We start from the raw sequence: 25,558 nt of genomic DNA on the forward strand, positions 1-25,558 counted from the left end.
GCCATAGGTATGCTTGTTCTGACAAACGCATTTCATTTCTTTCTTCTCTTTTCCTCTTGTCTGGCCTTAATCTTACTTGATATCTCCAATAAATAAAAAAAGGTTAGATTTAAAAAAAAAAAGGTTAGATTTTACCAGTTTCTTTAGAAAACTTAATCGATAATTATGAAAAACAAAACCAAAATCCTCCTTCTGTGCCTCAGTTTCTTTATATGTGAAGTAAAGGGGTTAGAAAAGCTTAGTACCTTCAGATTCCTTTCAACTTTAATTTTTCATGACTATAAAATGGAGGCCCAGATATTGGTGACAATTTGAAAAGTAAAGCTCATTCTTTCCCTAACCACTCCATGCTGTCACTAAGGCAGAAATCCCTGACCCTCAAAGAAGAGACTAAAACTAAGAATGCATAGGACCAATGTGATGAAAATACTTTCCTTTATCTGAGCTTTGAGTTTGCCCTAGATTTTAGGGTTTTAATTTCCATCCCACTTTTGAGTTTAAATGCAGCGAACTATTTTGTAGTATGGTAAGAAAACATACTACATTGTTTAAGAATTCCTTGGTCTGCATTCAGCTCTGCTACCAACTAGAACAGTTCTTGACATACCACAGATACTCAATTCACACATGGAAACAGATAAATAATTCACAAATGTCACAGCTCTGTGGAAAACCATGTGCAACTAACAAGAGTTAAATTGTTAACTCTAACCAGGATTGAGAATACTTTGCTTTCTAAAGATATATTAAGTTGGATTCAAGTTCATTCTGGAAATAACATTGCTGTTGAGTATATGTATTTTGATATATGTGATCCGAGTGTGAGAATGTTAAGCCTCTTGAGATTCACAATAACTTGAGCTATCTTCATGATGTATGTTGTGAGTATGAATATCATTTGTCATGTGAGTGATGGTAAGAGAACTAGATTTCCAAGGATCCTTCATCCCCAGGGTTCTCAGTGATGGGCTGGTGGTGGCAGTGGTGGAAGCATGAGATAGATCTCACTAGAGAAGTACCATGAGGCAAGCTATACAGACCCAGATCAGTGTTATTGTGGGTTTGCTTCCAGGCTACAATAAAGCAAATATCAAAATAAAGCAAGTCACATGAATTTTTCGTTCTCCCAGTGCATATAAAAATTATATTTCTCATGCTGTGGTCTATTAAGTATGCAATAGCATTATGTCTAAAAAATGTACATACCTTAATTTAAAAAAAATACCACATTACTAAAAATTGCTAACCATCATCTAAGTCTTCAGCCAGTGTAAACTTTTTGCTGGTGGAGGGTCTTGCCTTGATGTTGATGGCTGCTGAGTGATCAGGGTGGTGGTTGTTGAAGGTTGAGGTGGCTGTGGCAATTTCTTAAAATGAGACAACAATAAAGTTTGCCACATCAATTGACTCTTCCTTTCATGAATAATTTCTTTGTAGCATGCAAGACTGTTTGATAGCATTTTACCTACAGAAGGACTTTCAGAATTAGAGTCATTCCTTCCAAACCCTGACGCTGCTTTATCAACTAAGCTTATACTACTACATACTAAGTCGCCTCAGTCATGTCTGACTCTTTGCAACCCCATGGACTGTGGACTGCCTGCTCCTCTGCCCATGGGATTCTCCAGGCAAGAATACTGGTTGCCAGGCCCTTCTCCAGGGGATCTTCCCGACCCAGGGATTGAACTTGTGTCTCTTGTGGATACTGCATCACAAGCAGATTCTTTACCTCTGAGTCACTGGGGAAGCCCTATGTAATATTCTAAATCCTTTGTTGTAATTTCAACAATCTTCACAGCACCTTCACCAAGAGTAGATTCTATCTCAGGGACCTACTTTCTTTGCTCATCGCTAAGAAGCAATTTCCCATCTGTTAAAGATTTATCATGAGATTGCAGCAATTCAGTTTTAATTCTATCACCTCTACTTTTAATTCTAGTTCTTTTGCTATTTCTGCCACACCTGCAGTTATTTCCTCCACTGAAATATTGAAACCCACAAAATCATCCACTAAGTTTGGAATCAATTTCTTTCAAATTCTTATTGGTGTTGATATTTTGACCTCTTTCCATGAATTATGTTCTTAATGGCATCTAGAGTCACAGATCCTTTCCAGAAGGTTTTCAACTTACTTTGTATGGATCCATTGGAGGAATACTATCTATGGCAGCTGTAGCCTTACAAAATTATTTCTTTAATAATAAAACTTAAAAGTCAAAATTACTCCTTGATCTGTGGGCTGCAGAATGAATGTTGTGTTAGCAGGCATGAAAACAACATTGATCTCATTGCATATCTCCATTAGCCCTCTTGGGTGACTAAATACAATGCCAATGAGTAAAGGAATCTTTATTTCTGAGCATTAGGTATCAGTGTGAAAGAAACAACAATAAGGTTTCACTTTCTTTCACAAAGTGCAAGTTGCTCAGTCCTGTCTGACTCTTTGCAACTCCATGGACTATACAGTCCATGGAATTCTTCAGGCCAGAATACTGGAGTGGGTAGCCTTTCCCTTTTCCAGGGAATCTTCCCAACCCAGGGATCAAACCCAGGTCTCCCTCATTGCAAGTGGATTCTTTACCAGCTGAGCCACAAAGGTGCATTTAAGATAGTCAGTAAACCACATTGTCAACAGATGTGCTGTCATCCAACCTTTGTTGTTCCACTTATAGAGCACAGGCAGAATAGATTTAGCATAACTCCTAAGGACCCTAGGATTTTCAGAAGAGTAAGTGAGCACTGGCTTCATCTTCAGGTCACCAGCTGGATTAGCCCCTAACAAGAGAGTCAGCCTATCCTTTGAAGCTTTAAAATCAGACATTGACTTCTCCTCTGTAGCTATTAAAGTCCTAGATGGCCTCTTCGTCCAAAAGAAGGCTATTTCATCTACACTGAAGATCTGCTGTTTAATGTAGACACTTTCATTCATTATCGCAGCTAGATCTGCTGGATGACTTGCTGTAGCTTCTGTATCAGCACTTGCTGCTTCACCTCGTGCGTCTGAGTTATGGAGATAGCTTCTTTCTTAAACCTCATGAATCACCAACCTCCGCTAACTTCAAACTTTTCTTCAGCAGCTTCCTCACCACTCAACCTCCACAAAACTGAAGAGTAAGGGCCATGATCTGAGTTACACTTCGGCCTATGGGAACATTGTGGCTGGTTTGTACTTCTATCCAGACCACTAAAACTTTCTCCATTATCAGTAACAGCGTTGTTTCATTTTCTTATCATTTTTATTTGCTGAAGTAGCCCTTTAAATCTCCTTCAAGAACTTTTCCTTTGCATTCACAACTTGGCTGACTTTGGCACAAGAGGCTTAGGTGTTGGCTTCTCCTGGCTTTCGGCATTCCTTCCTCCCTAAGCTTAATCAGTTCTAGCTTTTGATTTAAAGTGAGAGATATGTGACTCTTCTTTCACTTATATACTTAGAGGCCACTGTAGGGTTATTAACTGGCCTGATTTCAATATTGCTGTGTCTCAGAGAATAGGGAGGCCTGGACAGAGGGAGAGACAGGGAGGAATGGCCATTGGGTGGAGCAATCAGAACACAGAGAACATTTACGGATTAAGTTCGCTGTCATATGGGCACAGTTTATGCTGCCCCTAAACAATTTCAATAGTAACATCAGAGATCACTGATCACAGACCATCATAACAAATATAATAATAATTTAAAAGTTTGAAATGTTATGAGAATTACCAAAATGTGACACAGAGAAACAAAGTGAGCAAATGATATTGAAAAACAGCCCTGAGAGATGGCTTGACATGGGGTTGTCACAAACCTTCATTTTGTAAAGAATAAAATATTTGCTAAGCACAGTAAAGTGAAATGCAATAGAGCGAGGTATGCCTGTATAAATAAGGAGGAGAGGCCCCAGGAGACTGATTTCAACACAGAGAATCGTTTCTATCTTCTTCAGTGGAGCAGATATGGCTTCAGAGCTTATTACTGTCCCTTTAAAACAAGGTACATTTTTATATTCCTGTAAGTGTAACTCAAGAATTTCTAAAGACCTGACTAGGAATACTGACTAGAGGAAAAGACAGTGTCCTACAGAGATACCGATATTTCTATTTCACAAATATTTGCAGAAATAAAATAACAAGGACACAAGAGAATATCAGATTAAATACTGTTGAAAATTTTGCTGATAAGGAATCCTAACTTTTTATCATTGTGCTGTAATATGTTTAAATATTATCTGTCAAATGTAAGCAGTAGAAGAGCTGCCTTATTCACCTGAACACTTAGAACGATGTCTGGCCCATCACTGAAATGCAATAAATATTCATTGAATGCATGACTGATGAATAACTTATGGAGACTCATAATATGGAGAGCAAAGAACATAAGATATTTCTTTTCTTATGAAGTTCATTTCCTTACAGTCAACTTTTATTATAATATTTCACTTTTAAGAAGAAATGAACATAGAATTCTTTTAAAATGAATTCTGCCCAAATTTACAGATTATATAGAAAAACATTGGTCATAAGATGAAATTATTACAAAATGAGCATTTTCCTCTCCTAAACATTAAAAAGACTTTGTAGAAAACTGTCTGAAGAAGATATCCAAGTAAGATCCTAATGGTTACTACAAGTGAGATATTAATATAAAAGAGATTAATTACAACTTAAGAAAAGCTTTTGCAAATTGATAAAATATATCACCTATGATATACTAATACATGTGGTTTATAGTACTTTTGTATGGCCAATTTTGTTTAATATCAGGAAATATATTTGCACTATTTTTTATACTGTCTGGCAGAGATAGTTAATTTACACCAGATGGTTCATGTGCTACCTGAAATTACCAGTCCTCATGGCAGTTAAGCTGGACCACGTAACTAGCTTTGATCAGAGGACACGATGGGAAATGAAGTGCACCCCAACTAGTCCAAGGCTATTAAAAGCTATGGCATGTCTTCCATTTCTTTCTCACCTCTATGTTGACCTTAGGGGCTCATGCTCAAGATAGCACACCTACATGATGGAGCAGAGAAGCCCAACCTACATGCAGCTTTGTGTAAAAGTCACAATGTGTCAACCACAAATGCCTTTGTAGCACTGACATTCTGAGGTATACCTATGAATTATACACTCCTCATTTCAAGTGTAGAACTTTTTAAACGACATACCTTGGAAATCAATGGACTTAAAGCATCTCTTATTTCAGTTCTGAGCCCAAACTGGTATCTTCTGTTTTCCCCTCTCAGGTTTTGATTATATTTCATTAATTCATTATTCAATTAACACGTATTTGAGAAGTTATATTAAGCACTGTGCCACATGTGGGAAATACACAGAGGAGCAAAATAAGTTCAGTCTCATCATTCATGGACCTTACAATGTGAAGGTGAGACAGACACCAAACAAATGATTACACAAATCAATGTTTAGTTACTGCAAAATAAAACATAAAGTGTTATACTACCACATATAAAATAGATAATCAACAAAGACTTACTGTATAGCACAGGGAACTCTACTCAATATTCTGTAATAACCTATATGAGAAAAGAATCTGAAAAAGAATGGAAACATGTATATGTATAACTGAATCACACTGCCGTACACCTGAAACTAACATAACATTGTAAATCAACTATTCTCCAATATAAAAGAAAAATCAAATGAAAAAAATATAAAGTGTTACGTGTGTGTGCTCAGCTGCTAAGTTGTGACCGACTCTTTGCAACCCCATGGATTGTAGCCCACTGGGCTCCTCTGTCCGTAGGATTTTCCAGACAAGAATTCTGGAATGGGTTCCCATTTCTTCCTCCAGGGGATCTTCCCAACCCAGGGATCAAACCTTCGTCTCCTTCACTGGCAGGCAGATTCTTTACCACTGAGCCACCTGGGAAGCCCCATAAAGTGTTACAAAAAGAGTATAATAGGAGTTCCGTGATTTTGATTGATAGATCTTTTTCAAATATATTTTATCTTCTGATTCTCTTAATATTATTATGAGGAAGGAATTCATAACTCCATTTTACAGATGACGAAGCTGTTTTGAGAGAATGTAAATGAACTGACTGGGGAAAAGCCAGTGGTAGAGCACTGACTCTAGATTGAGTACTTTTTGGTGACAACTACTCTGTTTTTTGTATGTCATTCTACAAATATTTAAAGACCCAGGAAGTTATAGAAGACTTAAATACACTCTCCTATAAAATTATAAGGCTTCCCAGGTGGATCTGGTGGTAAAAAAAAAAAAAAAATCCCCCTGCCAAGCAGGAGATGCAGGTTTGATCCCTGGGTTGGGAAGATCCCCTGGGGAAGGAGATGGCAACCCACTCCAGCGAGGTCACAAAGAGTCTGACATGACTGAGCGTCTAAGCACAGCATAGCACATAATCAGAAAAACCTAATCAATTTAGGGATTCAGGAAAGACCTTTGTGAAAGTGACATTTAAACTAAGACATTGTAGGCAGAGAGAACAAAATGGACAATGGTTTTCAGTGGGAAAAACCATGGCAGGAACAAACAAAATGTGTGACTGGAGAGCTAAGTAAGATACGGAGGGAGGAGCCAGTGAAATCAGCATGTGCTAGATCAGGGGTTGGCAAACTAATCTGGCTTCCATGTGTGTTAGTAAATAAAATTTTACTGGAACATAGTCATCTTCATTTCTTTATATAATGTCTATGTCTTAGGTGAATGTTAGTTGCTTAGTCATGTCCAACTCTTTGTGATCCCATGGACTGTACCCTGCCAGGCTTCTCTGTCCATGGGATTTCCCAAGCAAGAATACTGGAGTGGGTTGCTATTTCCTTCTCCAGGGGATTTTCCTGACCCAGGGATCGAATCTGGGTCTCCTGAATTGCAGGCAGATTCGTTACCGTCTGAGCTACCATGGAAGCTCTATGTGACACAGTAGAGCCAAGTAGTTGCAACAAGAGACCGTGTGGCTCACAGAGTCCAAAGTATGCACTATCTGCCCTTTATAGAAGGTTTGTGACCCCTGAACGAGATCATTCAGGATCTTGTAGGTCATGTTTAGGATCTGAGGTTTAATCCGACGTGCAGAGGGAAAGCAGTAATTCTGCGTAGGAAAGTGAAAGGCAAAACCAGATGTGTTTGAAGAAGATCATTCTGGCTACGTGATGAATGAACTGGAAAGGAGCAGTATGGAGACACCAGTTAAAACAAGATGGAAAAAAACAACAAAACAAAACAAGATGGTGCGTGGCTTGTGACTGCAGTGGTGAACAGAAGTGAGTTCAATGAAAGAGAATTAAAAAGCAAGGATAATTCCTGATTTGAGGCTAAAGGGGCTAAGACATTGATTGGTGGCTCCATTTGCGGAAACAGAGAAGATTAAAGGATGAACAAGTTCTGAATTTCGAAGGCAGGCAATCAAGAGCCAGTGCTTCACATGCTAAGTTTGATTATAACATACACAGATTTTTTTTTTTAAAGGGGTAAAGTAACTCTTGTCAATCATATTCTGAATTCTACTTGCTTTCCAGGGCTGGAATAATCTTTCCTCTGTGATCCTTGCATCGGTTCCTTTAAAAATTCCATAGATTCTGCCCATTTAGCAAATGGGGCCACATTGAGTGGACTGCATACATTTCAGAATCTGTTTGGGAGAAGTTTTTTACTTTGGTTAAGACCTCCCAAGTTTTATGAAAACATCTATTTATCCTTAGTCACAAGGAGATTTTCAGCCTGTTGCAACTTTTATTGGCACTGCCAAAAGGAAAAAAAATGGAAGCATTTCAATAGCCCTTTAATTGGACCTACCGAGGTCCCCAGAGCAGGCGATTTGTCCTAACTCGCACTTGGTGTTCCAGGCCTTGCTGGAGTTCTTCTGCAGCATGTAAGAAAGTCCTGATTTTCTATGATGACAGACAATGAAAATGTCTCACTTTCCCAATACTCCCCAGCAATAAGCAGTCATCCCTTATTATACATTGTTATTCTGGCCTACTCAGCATCATGCCCTATATGAAATTTTGTGTGTTAAGTGGTATTATGATTGGACTCTTTTCCTGGAGTTGGGCAAGGTTTTTCCTTTGCGCCAGCGTGCTGGTCTGCTCTAAGGATACCACTTTATCACCATAGTTAGCTGCATAATTCAGTTCAGTTTTAGATTTGCAACTGTTCAAAAGGATACCATGAACAGATGAAATAAGTATCTAGACTGGAGGGTTTGACCTAATATTTGCTCTAGTTCATTTGGCACATTAAAGAGAAGGTTTTGCCTTGACATTATAAAATGCTGAATTTGAACAACTGAGACTAATCAGATGAAGTTTTTATTTATGATTGTGTCAAAATATTTCTGGTCCTTTCCACAGAAGAAATTAACTGGTTTACTGTGGACATTCTTATCTCCTTTACTAATAAGACCAGAAAAATTATTCTTCTTGTTATATCTTGACAAAAAAAATATTGAATCTGAATATTTTACCCAAAATTCTTAAATCAAATAGACTATAGTCTTTATGATATTGTTAGCTACTCCTGATAAACCAATATTAGGAATATAGATAGCGGAAAAGGGGACAAACAGGCATGCTATTTGTAATAAAAAAGAGTGGATTAGGTTCAACTGAGCTCAAGGTTCTAAAATGCCTTTCTTGAATCTATTAAATAATGTAAGAATATAGAATATCAACAAAAAGAATTCACTAGGTATGTCTATAATAGAAATCTATTTCAGTGAGGAAAACTCTATTTTTAAATTCAAGGGTGCTTCATTCTTACAAACATGAGTTTGGAATATTTTATACTGAAGAATTCCCTTAGTCCCACAGATCAGTTATAAATATTAATGGAATTTCAACAGATTCTTTTCAGATTCTGATGTTTAATATTCATTCATATTATGTAGGGAATTCAAAGTCCTATACCGTACATGTAGATTCTTCTCATTATCTAAATGAGCACATATATAAAGTCTGTAGGGGTGATGATTATTAAAAATAGCAGGGCCCACATATGATCTTAAAGGGCATATCAAAGCCTTCTCAGCTCACTTAATTACAGGAAAGTCACTGTTAATAAACCAAAGGATTCTTTAGGCTAAATTGACTCAGTAATGTCACATCTGGGCAAAACGAAGGATTGGTGATTCTGGATAGAGTTAAAAATACTAACTGTTTTAAAGTATTTATGAAACACAATGAAGTGATATCCTGTGGTGAGATTTTGCAGTCAGACTTGGAAAATTGCTCCTGAATTAGTCTTAGGCCTTCGATTTGCTGATGACTTACTTTACAGTATCTAACTCTTCTCTGATATGCTGGAGTATAAATTTGGGGGGAATGATTCAAAAAGTGATTGGAGATTCCATAAAAAGAAAGAATCATATTTAACTTAATGTTCTCTGAGTTTCACACCTTATTTGAGAAATGAGATATTGTTTAACTACTCTAATGTGTAACTGTTATGATTTTTAACAGAAGATAATATAACTAAACTTGCACTATTGGCATTTTCCTTCCCTTTTCTCTTTCTTAAAAAAAAAAAAAAGAAGTTTGTATAGCCGATAGACTGAAATCATAAAATAATTATGTGAGAACAACTATAGAGACAGCATTTACTGTGTGTCTCCAGGAAGCAAGGCCTGGGACTAGGAGTTTCAGATATACTTCTTGTTGCTGCTCAGCTGCTAAGTCATGTCTGACTCTTTGTGGCCCCACGGACTGCAACACACCAGGCTTCCCTGTTCTCCACTCTATCCAGGAGATTGCCCAAATTCATGTCCATTGAATCAGCAATGTTATCTAACCATCTCATCCTCTGCCGCCCACTTCTCCTGCCCTCAATCTTTCAGCATCAGGGTCTTTTCCAGTGAGTTGGCTCTTTGCATCAGGTGACCTACATATTGGAGCGTCAGCTTCAGCGTCAGTCCTTCCAATGAATATTCAGGGTTTATTTCCTTTAGGATTCACTGGTTTCAACCCTTATTACATTTCTAGGAGATACTATTAACTTTACAGTACAAATAAGTGAAGCTCAGAGAGACTGAGAAACTTACTCATGGTCACAGAGCTATTAGGCTGAATCACATGAAAATGCTTGCTGTTATTTGACCATTTTAAATTACAAAGGCAGCAATATAATATAGTTCAACCTAATCCTAAGTATAGAGTTATAATTTGAAACTAGGTCTGTGTGATTGCAAAGTCCATGTAACCATGTAACCAAACCATGCTGGATAATAATACTGGCTATTTTTGACCATCCGTGATAATAAAAACCAAATTATGAATTATACAATAAGGAATTCACCATTCACCAAGTTTGGATTAATATAAACTCATTTGTGGCAAAATTCCTATGCATGATATCATTTTAATGCCACTGCGATATAAAAAAGAGATAACTGCTAAACCATGGATGAGAAATGGCACATTCGCAGAGCTTATCACATATTTTCTAAGTTAAATATCTCAGCTGGAGCACAGTTGTTTTTTAACCACTTAAAAAAAATCTTTCATGAAAAGAACAGTGGATGCTTTGAAGTGTAACCTTGGAAATCAAGGTCTGTGTTACAGGGCATCACTCAAAGCAGATGCATATTCCCCAGAGACCAGGGTAAAACTGTTACCAAGAATACTTGAACTTCTTTGGGAAGAGAACTTGACAAAATTTCCATGTCTTACTGGCAATATCTCTAATACTATGTAGTCAAACATTCCTGATGTTATAGGCATGGGACAGAGTCTTCATAAGAGGTTTCTGATCATTCTAATTACCAAGAGTTCACATAGGTTTTTCTAAGGCTTCCAGATTTGGCAACTAGAGAGCTCATTCATTTTATACGATTTAAAGGGCAGTGGTCACAGATACCTAGGCTGTCTTAGGGATGAACAATTTGCTGACTAGTCACTGCTTTGCCTTGCCTGCTAAGTGGGTGACCAGTGCTGAAGCATTCATTCTCAGTGTTTATTTTGGGAAAAGGGAAGGGCATCTTGGAGCTGCATTAAGGACAACTGGCTCAGCAAATATTTCCTGAGCACCAAATACACATTCCTGCTAGGCTGTGATGTTAGCGTCTATCTCTTATTTTCAATCTTGATGAAGATAAGAGGGATCAGTTGACGGATAGTGTGTGGGATAGACAGTGGCATGTATTCTCACTAAAGAATAGAGCTTCTAATCTAGAGAAAGCAGCAGGCTCTGCAAACAGGGCATATCAATTCTTTAGCCCATGAGACATTTAGATTGATCTGAGAAAGAATTCTTGACAGTGAGAAAAATGGTAAAATCTTTTCTGAAAGAGCTCTAGGCAAAGGAAAGTTTCCATCTCTTTGGGACAGTGCTGCAGTCCCAGCTAAAAATGGACCAGAAGGAAGACTTGTCAAGCTCTCATCCAGCTCAACAAGTCTTTATTGTCTCCCAGGACCTGAGGCTCACAAGCTGTCTGAGAGTTACACAGTTTTACAAGACTATTCTCAACTTGCAAAGGTTTTGAGATGCCTCCAGAATGATGAAAACCAGGCTCTTGTCTGGGAAGCAGAGCAGAGCACATCATTTTGAGCTCTGGCTTACAACCCAGGGTGTTGACAGGCTTCACTTCAGGCTGCAGTCAAGACTTAACTTCAAGAGACTTCGAAACTGTTCAGTCCCACAGAGAAAGCCTTTTCCCACTTTCCAGCTCTCTCAACAGACTGACTTGGTTGCAGGTATCATGGAAACAGTAAGTTGAGCTTGCTTTATTTGAGGTCCAGGGATGAGGAATTCTGTCTGGATTCAAAATAAGGTTCTCAAATAGATGTGAGGTTTTCCATACATACAGCAGACTCCAATTTTCTGCACAGGAACTAACCTGAAGAAACCATCAAGTTCCTAACTCTCTTCATGCGAAAGCTTCCAAAATGTGCCTGGACTATGTTGATTTATAAAACAACTCTCCAGCAAAAAGCACACATCACTTAAAGCAATTGTTCAATCCAGAACTATGTTGGGGTGGTAGAAACTCATGGCGGAGGGCCCACAAAATAAGTTAGATAGCAAACGAGTTACAGACCTACATCGCCACCCCTCAGGTCAAACCAGAGCCTCACACTGTCTAGTTTTCTCTTTCTTTTTTCTCTTCTTTGTTCTTTGCCCTTCTCCTAGTCAAAGAATATCAGGAATTTTTCCCTCAATTAGGCAAAACAATTTAGCTATCCTTGCTTTCACTCCCAAACTGGAATTTAATCTCTCCCTAGGTACTTGGCAGACAGAAGAGCCATCACTTAAAAAGATCATAATTATAAATAGCAAAAATTAGATGGCATTACAATGAATGTAGCAGTGCCTTCCTTAGATGATAGCTACCTACCAAGTCACCTGACCATTGTTAGTGAAGGGGTCAGATGGACTGGCGATTTCCACCTGTGCACCTCCACTGATTTTTCCCTTGTTGATGTACACTGGCCCTCCTCACCTCCTTACAAAGCCAAAAGAGGGTTTCCCTTTGCTGTTTCTTAATTGGCTGCAGTGATAGTAGCCTCTCAGTTTTCTGTTGCTCTCATCTATAACCTGTAAATTTCAGATCCATACATTTATTCATCATATACAGTCATCTGATTCTCATTCCTGTCTTCTCTCCCTCATTGCAGATCCAAACTACACTCAGTCACCAAAACACCTGAGTCTCGTGTTCTGGACCAACCCTTAGCCAACCTGAAGGTCAATCTCAGCCTGAGAGCCACAAGTTTAGGCCAATACCACAAGTGAAAACTCTGCTCTCAGAGGGCAGGCAGAACACAGAGCTGGAATGTTGGCCCAGAAAGGGACCTACACATATAAAGTTGAAGATTCTCTTCTTAGTGTGGATGCTATACACATCTGCAATTTGTTCACAGAAATACCAAGCAACTGTAGACTCCAGACTTTATTTACACTTTTGTTCACTGCTTCTTGGACATTTCACGACTTACTGTTTGCATTAATTGAATTTTTTAGCAGCTCCAGGAGAAAGTTAAATAATAGGCCATGCTAAAGTTTCTAATTTTTTTATGAATTGAAATGTTCCATATCTCCATCTTTCATTTCCTCATCTAAAGAAAGAAGATTGTTAGGCTTGTGTTGACAAAAGATCTTAGGTCTTAAGCATCCTTAAAAATGATCATAATATTTTCATGAGGCAACGTGACTCTCCCCAGTTTTGATCACACATGTGAGTTGATGCTCTCTGTACCGTATATATCAGTGCAACCATTTATATTTATGAGCACTCTTAGTTGATTTCAAGTCACTAGTCCAACAAAGCCTTAATGTATCGATTTCTTTCAAAATTTCTCATTTGAGAAATGTTATGTTTCGTGAGGGCAGAGTCTATAGCATCCTCACTTCCTAGCACAGTGCCCAGCAAACAGAGGCATCCAGTACATATTTGTAAATACTTCTTCGATTGAATAGACTGAGAATGGAGAACACATAAATAAAATACTTGTGAATTCAATTTTCCTGAAAGAAATGCCCATAAATTTTTTTTTCCCAGTAATATACTCCTTAGGATATTTTTAAGGTTTAATTTTGTTGTTATATATTTATATATAACATTTTCCACTTTCACACACAAAAAAATTTTTCCCAGTAATATACTCCTTAGGATATTTTTAAGGTTTAATATTGTTGTTATATATTTACATATAACGTTTTTCACTTTCCACATTTTCCACTTTCTCTCTGTCTCTGGCACTGATTTTCATATGAGTTCACTTGCTTGGCAAGTGGGAAGACAAGTGTTATCATGAAGGTAAATCTTTCCTATTGAGGACAGCCTGATAGGGAAATCAGAGGTTGAAAGGGATCTTTTTGTTTCTACTTTGTGTGCAAATGTTCTCCTTACAAAATGAACTGAGTTATTTCATTTTCTAAAGAAAACCCATTTTTGATTTTCAAAGTGGCAAATGTTATGTGAAATAAGATTCATCTATTTTATAATTTGTACCAGTTACCTTAAATGACAGCATATGAGTGCTCATTTTTATGTATATATATGTATATTATATAAGTACATTCATATATCACACACATATATGTATACATACATATATATTTTTTTCTTCCTGAGAGAACATCTCAAGATTTGATATTACAATTATGTGATACTCTGTGGCATTGTAATAGTGAGATGGATGTTTGTAATTAGTCCTTGACTGCTGTTTATTAAACTGCCTTAACAGATTTATATGGACAGCATCAGTTACATAACTGAATTACAAATGACTATGTCTATGATACAAAAGACACAATATTATGAATTTTGTAATTGGTTACTGCTTGCTATTTTAAGATGATGACTACTATTTTACCTGCAAGCTTGGTTTCTGGAGTTGATATTTTAAAACAAAAGTCTGAACTGGAAATCTGATAGTTTTCCATCATCACAGTTCTTTTCTTTTCCTTCCTGCCATGTTTTCTTTCCCTTTTCCTTTTTTGTTCTACTTATAAAGTGTTACCTATCTAGACTGCATTTTCTGCAAGTTTAAGGACAAATAACTCCATAGTGTTTCAAATGCAAAAGCAGACATTTCACGTTGTCAACTGCATGGCTATTGCTTAGCTAGAATAATCATGAACTCTCCTCTTAAGTGAACACAGTAAAGTAGCGAAAGTTTTAGTCACTCAGTATGTCCGACTCTTTGTGACCCTATAGACTACAGCCCTCCAGGCTCCTTTGTCCACGGAATTCTCCAGGCAAGAAAGCTGGAGTGTGTAGCCATTCCCTTCTCCAGGAGATCTTCCTGGCCCAGGGATCAAACCCAGGTCTCATGCATTGCAGGCAGATTCTTCACTGTCTGAGCCATCAGGGAAGCCCAAGTGAACATAAGGTGACTGGATTTATGACCCCAAGCTCACCTCAGTGATTTATAGAACATAGTATTATGTTCTTATCTTTTACAGAGTTGATATAACAAACAGCTATATGGAATAATCTTTCTGTATCTTTTGTAAAAGAGCCTTTAAATGCATTATATTACTGTTTGTTATCAAAGATCCTAACAATACAACCCTTACATGTACAAATTCCATGTGATGAAAAAGTTTGTTCACTTGTTTTCTTTTTGGATGAGTTGGATTGTTTCCTTTAGTGAGATACTGAATGCCATGTAATTATGGTCATTGGACATCACATTTCTAGAGTTGCAAACTATTAATTTCTTCGTGGTCATTAACATTCTTCTGGATGGTGAACAGGGAAGGATGCTAAAATTCTGACTAATTATTTGAGGGTGAGTCATATATTTTATTTATTTAAGCCACCCCAATTCCTATCTGTCCTGGTAACATAGGGTTGCATTCACTTAAGTTAGGCTTTTATATTTATTCCCTTTGCTTTGGAGAATATAATATCTAAATTAAAGATTGGAATTATTGATTATAATATTAGGTACATAGGAATGGACATTATTTGCTAAATGCTATATGAAGCTCTTCATATGTTTGAGCCATCTTCAACCTTTTAGGGTTGGTATTATTTTCCTCATTCTATTGATAAGTGAGCAGACAGTTTAAGTAATTTATCCAAGGTCATACAGCTAGTAAGTGGTAGAACTGAGTTCACTATAGGAAGTTTGACTCCTGGCCAACTTGACTCCAAATATAAGATGCTGGGAAGGACTCAGAGATCTTCTTAGGGGTATAAAGCCATATATATAGTTTTGAGTTATATATAGCTTAGGAGCTCTGTCCCAAAGATCCTAAATCCCTTGGAATTTCCTGGCTGACAGAAGTGTCTTTGTTCTAATGAAGCAACTCTTGGTGGGCTCCTGGTTGGCTTCAGGATGGGGGCTGGTCACCAGAAAGACCAAGCCATGATTATAAGCCAAGAACTTTCAGCCCCACTCCTTATCCTCCAGGAAGGGAGAGGGGCTATATTTGAGTTCTTGATTGATCATGCCTACATGTTGAAGCCTCCATAAAACTCTCAGTAGTATGTGGTTCAGAGGGCTTCTGGTGAACACATCCTTCCTAGAGGTGTATATCCCAACTCCTCAGGGAGAGACGGTCCTGTACATAGGACCCTCTGGACCTCCCTTGCATACCTCTTTATCTGGTGTGTGCTATATTAATTATATCCTGCGTGTTTGTGTGTATGTGTGTGTATGTGCTCAGTCACTTCAGTCATGTCCAAATCTTTGTGACTGTATGGACTGTAGCCTGCCAGGCTCATCTGTTCATGGGATTCTCCAGGAAAGAACACTGGAGTGGGTTGCCGTACCCTCCTCTAGGGGAATCTTCCCGACCCAGGGATTGAACCCATGTCTCTTATGTCTCCTGCATTGGCAGTTGGGTTCTTTACCACTAGCGCCTCCTGGGAAGCCCATCTTATCCTTTATTACACCATAAACTGGTAAGTATAAGTAAGTATTTCCCCAAGTTCTATGACCCGTACTAGAAACTTATCAAATGCAAGGAGGGGTCATGGGAACCCTGGTCGACAGCTTGAAACGTGCGATCTGAAGTGGTATCTGAAGCGGAGGCAGCCTTGTGGGATTGAACCCTTTGCCTGTGGGCTCTGCTGCTAACTCCTTAAAGACAGTGTCAGAACCGAACTGACTTGTAGGGCACCAAGTAGGTGTCGCAGAATCGCTTGAGGTGTGGAAAACCCACACATCTGGTGTCAGAAGTGTTGTGAGTGTGATAGTAGAATGAGAGTAAAGGAGAAACACACAGGAGTGTGTTTTCTACACAGGATGTAAATGTCTGTCACTGATCCCACTGCCCCCTTTACCCTCTGCATGACACACATGGCCAGTTGTTGGTAGTCATTTTCTACCAAGTCCAGAGCCAACCTTGGAATTGCTCTTAGTTTCTGCCCCAGGTAATGACTGTCTGTTGAATGATTGGCACTTGTGTTGAAATCTATTTATCATCTATGTAGGTCTAATGAACCTCTTTCACAGAAGGATTTATGTTAAGTGCTGCAGCAGAAACTTGCTAGATGTTCATCAACCTGCTTTTTTACTCTTCCTACATACATGGGTAGACTACAATTCCAGCTTCCCTTCCAAACAGGTGTGGCCATGTAACTGTTCTAACCAATAGAATGTAAGCCCTCCTGATGTGCACTAAAAGCAGTCTGTGTGTTCTCCTCTGATCTTTTTCTTAACCACTGATTTGATTTCTATGAGCACAGTGACTCTGTAAGCCACCTGATGAAGCTGGCTGAGTCAAAAGATGGAAGGAGTCTGGGTCTCTGAATAACCTCTCTGATGAAAGCTACCCATTAATCATAAACATCTGTGTGGGTCTTATGAGAATAAGAATCAAACTTCTGTTATGCTCAGACGACTCAACTTTTTGTGTTTGTTACAAAAACTAATGCTACAAAACAAAGGTCATACAAGATAACATCATTATCATGTTTCAGAGCCAGAATTTGAATCTGAGTCTTTCAAATTCTTCCCACAATGATAATCTTATTGATAATTTAAAAAATTATCCATGTTAATGATAATTGCTTGTTGTTAAGTTGTTAAGTCATATCCAACTCTTTTGTGATCTCATGGACTGTAGCCTGCCAGACTCCTCTGACCGTGGGATTCTTCAGGAAAGAATACTGCAGTGGGTTGCCATTTCTGTCTGCAGATCTTCCCAACAGATTGAACCTGAGTTGCCTGCATTGGTAGGCAGGTTTTTTTTTTTTTTTTTTTTTTTTTTTTTTTACCACTGGGCCACCAGGGAAGCCATTAATGATAATTAATATTACCTTATTTCAGACTGTATTTCAATCTAAATTGTCTCCAGTTACAACCCCACCAAGCTTTGAGTTTATCTGCAACAAGTCTTCTTCTACCTCTAAAAGACTCAGTATCTTCCCACTGATGACTTTAGGACTAGACTTACACATCTTCTCATCTGGCCTACAATTCCTGCCCAGGTATGAAGTAAAAATGGTGACATCAAGTCAGATGACTTCAAGATACCTGACCATGGGAGATTTTATTTAGGCACCAAACCTGCTAATATCCCACAGAAATTGTTCCCCAGCACACACTTGGGAAAGTCCGACTTGATGTCAACATTTGTGCTTTGTAAGGTGAGAAGGTGTCTTTTCTATAGGAATGTCTTTTAATAGGATAATAGGTACTGAGATTCTCTAAAACAGGGGTAAAGTCAGTAGCATTTTGCACACTTGATGACAGAGCCCCCTCCTAAAGAGCATATCAAGGAACTGATGTCCCACTGAACATATTTCGGAAAGCACAATCCTAAGTATATTGAATCATACTCATAATCATTGGTGTGGGTCTAATACTTGGAATTTAGCTCCTCTTTTCCCAAGGAGACTTTTGTTTCTGGTTCGTGTACTATCTATTCCTGACACTTGACAAACGATTATTCCTTGACCTTTGCCTGGTTTGGGCTACTAACCCTTTACCCTCTGGCTCTCTTCAAAACTTGACAGCAGACTTCATTTTGTGAACTCAAATCTTCCACCCTTTGTCTATTTTGTTGCTTCCCTACCTGACAGAATACAAATGTTCCCCTTCTTTTGTTAAGTACGTGTATTTATAGTACAAATTTTTGGTTCAATCAAACACCCCCAAATAAAGGCTGAAGTTGGGTAGTGTTAGTAACATAAAGAGACAATTCTTACCGGTTTACTTAAATACCAGCATAAATAAAACTTTGTGGAGTTACTTATATGGACATTTATATTATGTGAATTCAAATAGATATACTTAGCACCCTGGCCCCAGAGAGTGAGAAAAAATTGTTTAAATGTATTTATTTATTTTTGGCTATGCTGGGTCTTCACTGCTACAGGGGCTTTTCTCTAGTTGTGATGAGTGGGGCCTGCTCTCTAGTTGTAGTGCATGGGCTTCTCATTTTGGTGGCCTCTCTTGTTGCAAAGCACAGGCTCTAAGCAGGTGAGCTTCAGGAGTTGCGGCTTGCAGGCTCTAAAGCACAGGCTCAGTAGTTGTGGCCATGGACTTAGTTGCATGTGGGATCCACCTGGACCAAGGATCAAACCCTTGTCTCCTGCTAACAGGGGCCCTCCTATAATTTAAAATTTGCATAATCCAAAATTAATTTTTCATAAAACTGGCAAAGGAAGGAAGGTATTTCTTTGCTGTCTGAAGCGGCATCACCATGGTGCACCATGCAGCAAAAACATGGTTCCCAAATACCTGACCCTCAAGCATTAAAACTGTGTGATTGTTTATATATCAAAAAAAAAAAGTGTGGGTTTTTTTTTTTTGGTATTTCTATGGTTTAAAAGGGCTTCCCAGATGGCACTACTGGTGAAGAATCTGCCTGCCAATGCAGGAGATGCCAGAAACTTGGGTTTGATTCCTGGGTCAGGAAGAACCCCTGGAGGAGGAAATGGCAACCCTCTCTAGTATTCTTGCCTGGAAAATTCCATGGACAGAGGAGCCTGGAGGGCTACAGTCCATGGCATCACAAAGAGTTGAACATGACTGAGAATGCATGTGTGTACACATACATGATTTCAAAAGCTGCCCATCTTGTGAGAATTTATTAATATTCTTATGTTGTACTCTTTCAAGTTTGCATAACTCTGATTTTATAAACTGGCTACTGCATTGTAGTGGTACTTTCACTTACCATCCTACTCCATTTGCACAGAGATTTACTCTGTTAGGCCATATGACTGCTATTTCTTTCTTTCCTGTGCACCTTTCATAGTAGAAAATATCATTCTGGCCTACAAATGCAAACTCACAATTTCATGTGGCCTCACCCAAATAAACTGAAATCTATTGAATGCTAGCAAAATGCTATACTGAATTTACTGAACGTTAAGTCACTCTTCAAAATATCATGTAGTTTTAAGGTATTTTCAAAATAATTTTGAATATACATGATTCTTATCTTGATGTGTCAACTTTACAACCTTATCTCCCACATGAGACATGAATCTACTTGAAGAGAATGGAAATTATTTGTTGCCAACCCAGCATCACTATTTTCTTCTTTCTTCCCCACAAACTCATATTTTATTCAGGTATCTACTCCTATGTGTGGGGTTTCCCAGGTGGCTCAGCAGTAAAGAATCTGCCTGTCAATTCAGGAGACTCAGGAGACGTGGGTTCAGTCCCTGGGTGGAGAAGATCCCCTGGAGGATGAAAAGTAAAGGGAAACCCACTACAGTATTCTTGCCTGGAAAATCCCATGGATAGAGGAGCCTGGTGGGCTAGAGTCCATGGGGTTGTGAAGAGCTGGACATGACTGAGTGACTAAACACACATGCATGCACTCATATGACTAAAGGGAAGATGATCCTAATACCAGTTCCAGGAGAATATGTTGATTTGTCTGTAGGATTGTAATGGTAGTCCCACCCCCGCTTGTGTGGCAGTGATTGGTTTCAGACTTGTGAGTAACCTACGATGGTCTATAACACAGTTATGACCTATAATACAAGATAGTCAGTTGAGAGGTTTCTGGAAGGATTTCCTTGATCTCATAAAAGGACAGAGACAGTAACAGTCCTTATTCCTCCTAAGCATGTTGTTGGGTCTGGATGTGACTCCAACAATTATTGCCATCTTGCTACCACTCCTCTGAGGATGTCAACATTAAGAATGGAAGAGAGCATTTCTCTGATATGAATGATGTTGAGCATCTTTTCATGTGTTTGTTAGCCATCTGTATGTCTTCTTTGGAGAAATGTTTGTTTGCTTCTTTGGCCCATTTTTTGGTTGGGTCATTTATTTTTCTGGAATTGAGCTGCAGGAGTTGCTTGTATATTTTTGAGATTAATTCTTTGTCAGTTGCTTCGTTTGCTATTATTTTTTCCCATTCTGAAGGCTGTCTTTTCACTTTGCTTATAGTTTACTTGGTTGTGCAAAAGGTTTTAAGTTTAATTAGGTCCCATTTGTTTATTTTTGCTTTTATTTCCATTACTCTGGGAGGTGGGTCAAAGAGGATCCTGCTGTGATTTATGTCAGAGAGTGTTTTGCCTATGTTTTCCTCTAGGAGTTTTATAGTTTCTGGACTTACATTTAGATCTTTAACCCATTTTAAATTTATTTTTGTGTATGGTGTTAGAAAGTGTTCTAGTTTCATTCTTTTACAAGTGGTTGACCAGTTTTCCCAGCACCATTTGTTAAAGAGACTGTCTTTTCTCCATTGTATATTCTTGCCTCCTTTGTCAAAGATAAGGTGTCCATAGGTGTGTAGATTTACCTTTGGGCTTTCTATTTGGTTCCATTGATCTATAGTTCTGTCTTTGTGCCAGTACCATACTGTCTTGATGACTGCAGCTTTGTAGTATAGCCTGAAGTTAGGCAGGTTGATTCCTCCAGTTCCATTCTTCTTTCTCAAGACTGCTTTGGTTATTCGAGGTTTGAGATTCCAACTCACGCCAGTCAGAATGGCTGCTATCCAAAAATCTACAAACAATAAATGCTGGAGAGGGTGTGGAGAAAAGGGAACCCTCTTATACTATTGGTGGAAATGCAAACTAGTACAGCCACTATGGAGAACAGTGTGGAGATTCCTTAAAAAACTGGAAATGGAACTGCCATATGACCCAGCAATCCCACTGCTGGGCATACACACCGAGGAAACCAGAATTGAAAGAGACACATGTACCCCAACGTTCCTCACAGCACTGTTTATTATAGCCAGGACATGGAAGCAACCTAGATGTCCATTAGCAGACGAATGGATAAGGAAGCTGTGGTACATATACACCATGGAATATTACTCAGCCATTAAAAAGAATACATTTGTATCAGTTCTAATGAGGTGGATAAAACTGGAGCCTATTATACAGAGCGAAGTAAGCCAGAAAGAAAAACACCAATACAGTATACTAATGCATACATATGGAATTTAGAAAGATGGTAACAATAACCCTATATGCAAGACAGAAAAGAGACACAGAAATGTATAGAACAGTCTTTTGGACTCTGTGGGTGAAGGCAAGCGTGAGATGATCTGAGAGAATAGTATTGAAACATGTATATTATCACATGTGAAACAGATCGCCAGTCCAGGTTTGATGCATGAGACAGGGTGCTCAGGGCTGGTGCACTGGGATGACCCAGAGGGATGGGATGGGGAGGGAGGTGGGGAGGGATTCAGGAAGGGGAACACATGTACACCCATGGAGGATTCATGTCAATGTACCAGTACATACTGTATAGTAATTAGACTCTAATTAAAACAAATAAATTTAAAAAAAGAAAAAACTCTTAAAAAAGAAGAATAGAAGAGAGCAGAGATGGATAAATCCTAGGTCCTTAAAGATACTGCTCTTTTATTGACTCAATCAGTCATGAAGTCTCCCTAGCTTCTTCCTTCTAATGTATCAGATTGGGCTGCCATAGACTGGATGGCTTAAACAACAGACATTTACTTCTTTCAGTTCCTGGAGAAGGGAAGTCCAGGCTCAAGGTGCCGGTTGGTTTGGTTTCTGGTCAGGACTCTCTTTCTGGCTCACAGACAGAAGGTTTGACATATAACATGAGAAGATCAAGGGCTATTTTCCTTTTCTCAGAACAAAGCAGTTGTTGAGTTAAAAATGGTTAGTCTGTTGCTGTTACAGGGCATTTCATGAACTGCTGATTGTACATATATGTGATATCATGTTAACATAAACAGGCCAGCCCTTAGGGAGTTTTAAGTTATAAAAGAAACATTTTTCTAAGATCATGTGTTCTGATATAAAAACCATACTCCAGCCCAGTTCTGTCATTATAAAGTTTTGGCAAGCCAAGAGACGTTAGTTGGTGATTTTATCAGGCAAAACTTTTAACTAAAGCTTGATGAAACCATCACTGCACCATAAAACACCATAGCAAATTGCAGTGATGATTCTTTTTAAGAATTCAGTCATTTTAGATCATTACAGTTTCTTCCACAAAAAGTAGTATCTTAGTCATCACTACAATTCTACAAATAAGAATATGCTTTCACCTTTATGACCAAAAGGAATCAGTTATGCTTATTCTTGCAATTCAAATCTAATTTTACTATCTTCAACAAAAAGGGTGCAGTGTAGATTTTATCCTATCCTAGTAAAGCTCATATGAAACATTTAACCTATTATTTTAGTTACATTGTATACAAAGTAATTTTATGTAGTCTTCTAGATGAACATTAAATAAATAAAATTATATAGAAGTGAAGGATTTTCATAATATAGTAAAATTCACTTTTTATATCTAGCCTGGGAAGTGGAAAGAGCAGTACTCATCAAATTTTAAAAACAAAACCAAATAAACAAAAAACAAACTCCATCAAGAAACAAATGATGAGAGATCCATTTGCATATAGATGGATCCATATTAAAGCAACAGAAACTTGGGCCATTTTGAAATCTTAAACCTTCTGACACTATTTTCATAAATTCAAGTAATACAAACCATGTGGTGAAAGATTTTCTGAAAAACTTTGCTGGTTTCACTGTGTATTTTATTATTGGCCAAATGTGACATTAAATTTTATCCCCCGTGGCTTGGAGTTAAATGCTTGCTCTGTTCAGAATGGCAACACTCAATTAAACAGCATTTTTCATGATCTACACCCACCATTGTTACTGTATTTAAGGGAAATAATGGGGGTACTGACCTATATTGCGTTTCTTATTATCAATGGAGATGAAGCGAATGCAGGGATTACTGGTGATGTACCGCCCAGCCCAAGGGACATCAATCTTCGTGCCAGCTTCATAAAAGAGGCCCAGAGCGTAGCGAGAGGAGTAGCTCACAGACTCCAGTTGCTGCCTTTGGCATTCACTAATTACTGTGGGAGAAAAAGTACAGGGCATCAAACTTGAAAATATCATCTTTCCTTTCAGTACATCAAATACTACACTCCTTTAAACCAGTTCCAACTGTTTTTACTGACTCCATCTCACTTACGATGAATTTTGAAAGGTAATGTAAAATAGCATCAGCTCTAATTTCTTTGCAGAATGATTACTGTCCTTGGCACACTTGTTTTCATCACACTGAAGGTCCAAACTCTTTATAGACTGGCATTTAAAATGTCTCTGAGTCTGACACTAAGTTGTTTTTCTAGCTTTGTATCCTAGTAATTATCCTGGGACTGGCTGGCAACATTGCAACATGATAGATCCCATACACTGAGCACTTATCGTGGGTCAGGGGCTTTGCCAAACATGTAACACGAGCGTTTCACTCTATCCAGCAATCACCATACAAGGCAGGTATTATTCCCATGTTATAGGAGGAGACTAATGATTTATCTCATGGACCTCTTACGTTCTTCCACGTCATACAGTCATTGTTTGCTTGGCATCTTTCTGCCAGTTGATTAGCATAGTTTCTGGAGCACAGGGACTATACCTTAGTCTTTTTTTGTTACAGTCCTCTCCCCTACTCATTACAAAAATACAAAGGATGAACGTACAGAGGGATAGAAAGGCAAACAAGACATGCAAAATTAGTTAAAATGTAGGAGGTAAATAATCAAAAAATGGAAAAATACTGGGAAATGAATTAGGCAGGTTTGGGTTCAAAACCCAATTCTACCACTTAGTAGGTAGGTGACCCTGGTCAAGCTATTAATACTTATTCTAACTATAGTTCTTGTCTATAAGTGGCAAAAATAGAGTGCATTAGCCTGTTGCGAGGATTACATGAATAATGCATATCACAATGCATGGCATATGATAAGTGTTCATTATTTTTTTTCTGTTATAGAGAGAAAAATATTTAGGAAAATAGGACAATGTTCCATCCTGGGATGAAAAAGGAAAGAGCCCCCCTTACGTTTTAATCTCCATCTCCAATTTTCCTATCTTTAAGGGTCTCAGGGAGCTTCTTGTTCATGTACTTGCATTAATAATTTGGGTTTTAGAGAAGGCCATAGTTCTATTTTGAAGGCATAAGGCGAGCCAGTTCAGAAATGGAACATATGAAAAATTCTCATTTAATTGGTGAAAAATATCCTCCTCTGGTAGGCAGACCTCAAGGATGATATGCTCTTGCTGCTAAGTCACTTCAGTCATGTCTGACTCTTTGCAACCATATGGACAGTAGCCCGCCAGACTTCTCTGTCCACGGGATTCTCCAGGCAAAAATACTGGAGTGGATTGCCATGCCCTCCTCCAAGGAATCTTCCCAACCCAGGGATCGAACCTGTGTCTCTGATGTTTTCCTGCACTCACAGGCAGGTTCTTTACCATTAGAGCTACCTGGGAAGCCACCTGGGAAGGATGGGGATAACTTTAGCCAAACCTTAGAGAAGTGGCTTTTGGAGGAAGACAGAAGGTAAGAAGGGTACTCAATAAATTATTTAAGCACAGTAATAATCCTAAACATTATCACAGCATATTCTTGGCTACAAAACACTTTTAGAACCAAGACTTCATTTAATCTTCACAAAATCCCTGCAAGATAGATGATTTTGCCATCCTAATTTTATATCTCTATGAAGCTGAGATTCAGAGAAGTTAAGTAACTTGCCCTAGGTTACACAGCTTCCAAGTTTCTGTGGCTAAGATGAAGCAAGAATCCCACACTGGAGTCATGCACATCTTCATCACTTCCACACTTCCCTTCCAGATCTGTAAGTCTGAGCTTCAAGATGAACTTTAGCATTGCTTTCTCCTCTGACATTACCGGTTATTTTGCACTCAGAAGT

At 38.4% G+C, this 25,558-nt stretch overlaps 1 protein-coding gene across 9 annotated transcripts in view; it reads right to left on the bottom strand.

The window, feature by feature from the left end:
• The window catches only part of RNLS (renalase, FAD dependent amine oxidase), a 309,200-nt gene that overhangs the window by 73,543 nt on the left and 210,099 nt on the right, over window positions 1-25,558 (bottom strand). For all 9 annotated transcript variants that reach the window (XR_006345578.1, XM_043927084.1, XM_043927082.1 and 6 more), the window contains exon 5: window positions 23,519-23,692. Coding sequence is in view for 8 of the 9 variants with exons in the window: in XM_043927084.1 (XP_043783019.1) it covers window positions 23,519-23,692 (174 nt within the window). In the remaining variant the exon portion in view is untranslated. The remainder of the gene's footprint in view (window positions 1-23,518; window positions 23,693-25,558) is intronic.

This window comes from Cervus elaphus, chromosome 15, assembly GCF_910594005.1.
Source record: "Cervus elaphus chromosome 15, mCerEla1.1, whole genome shotgun sequence".
NCBI lineage: Eukaryota > Metazoa > Chordata > Mammalia > Artiodactyla > Cervidae > Cervus > Cervus elaphus.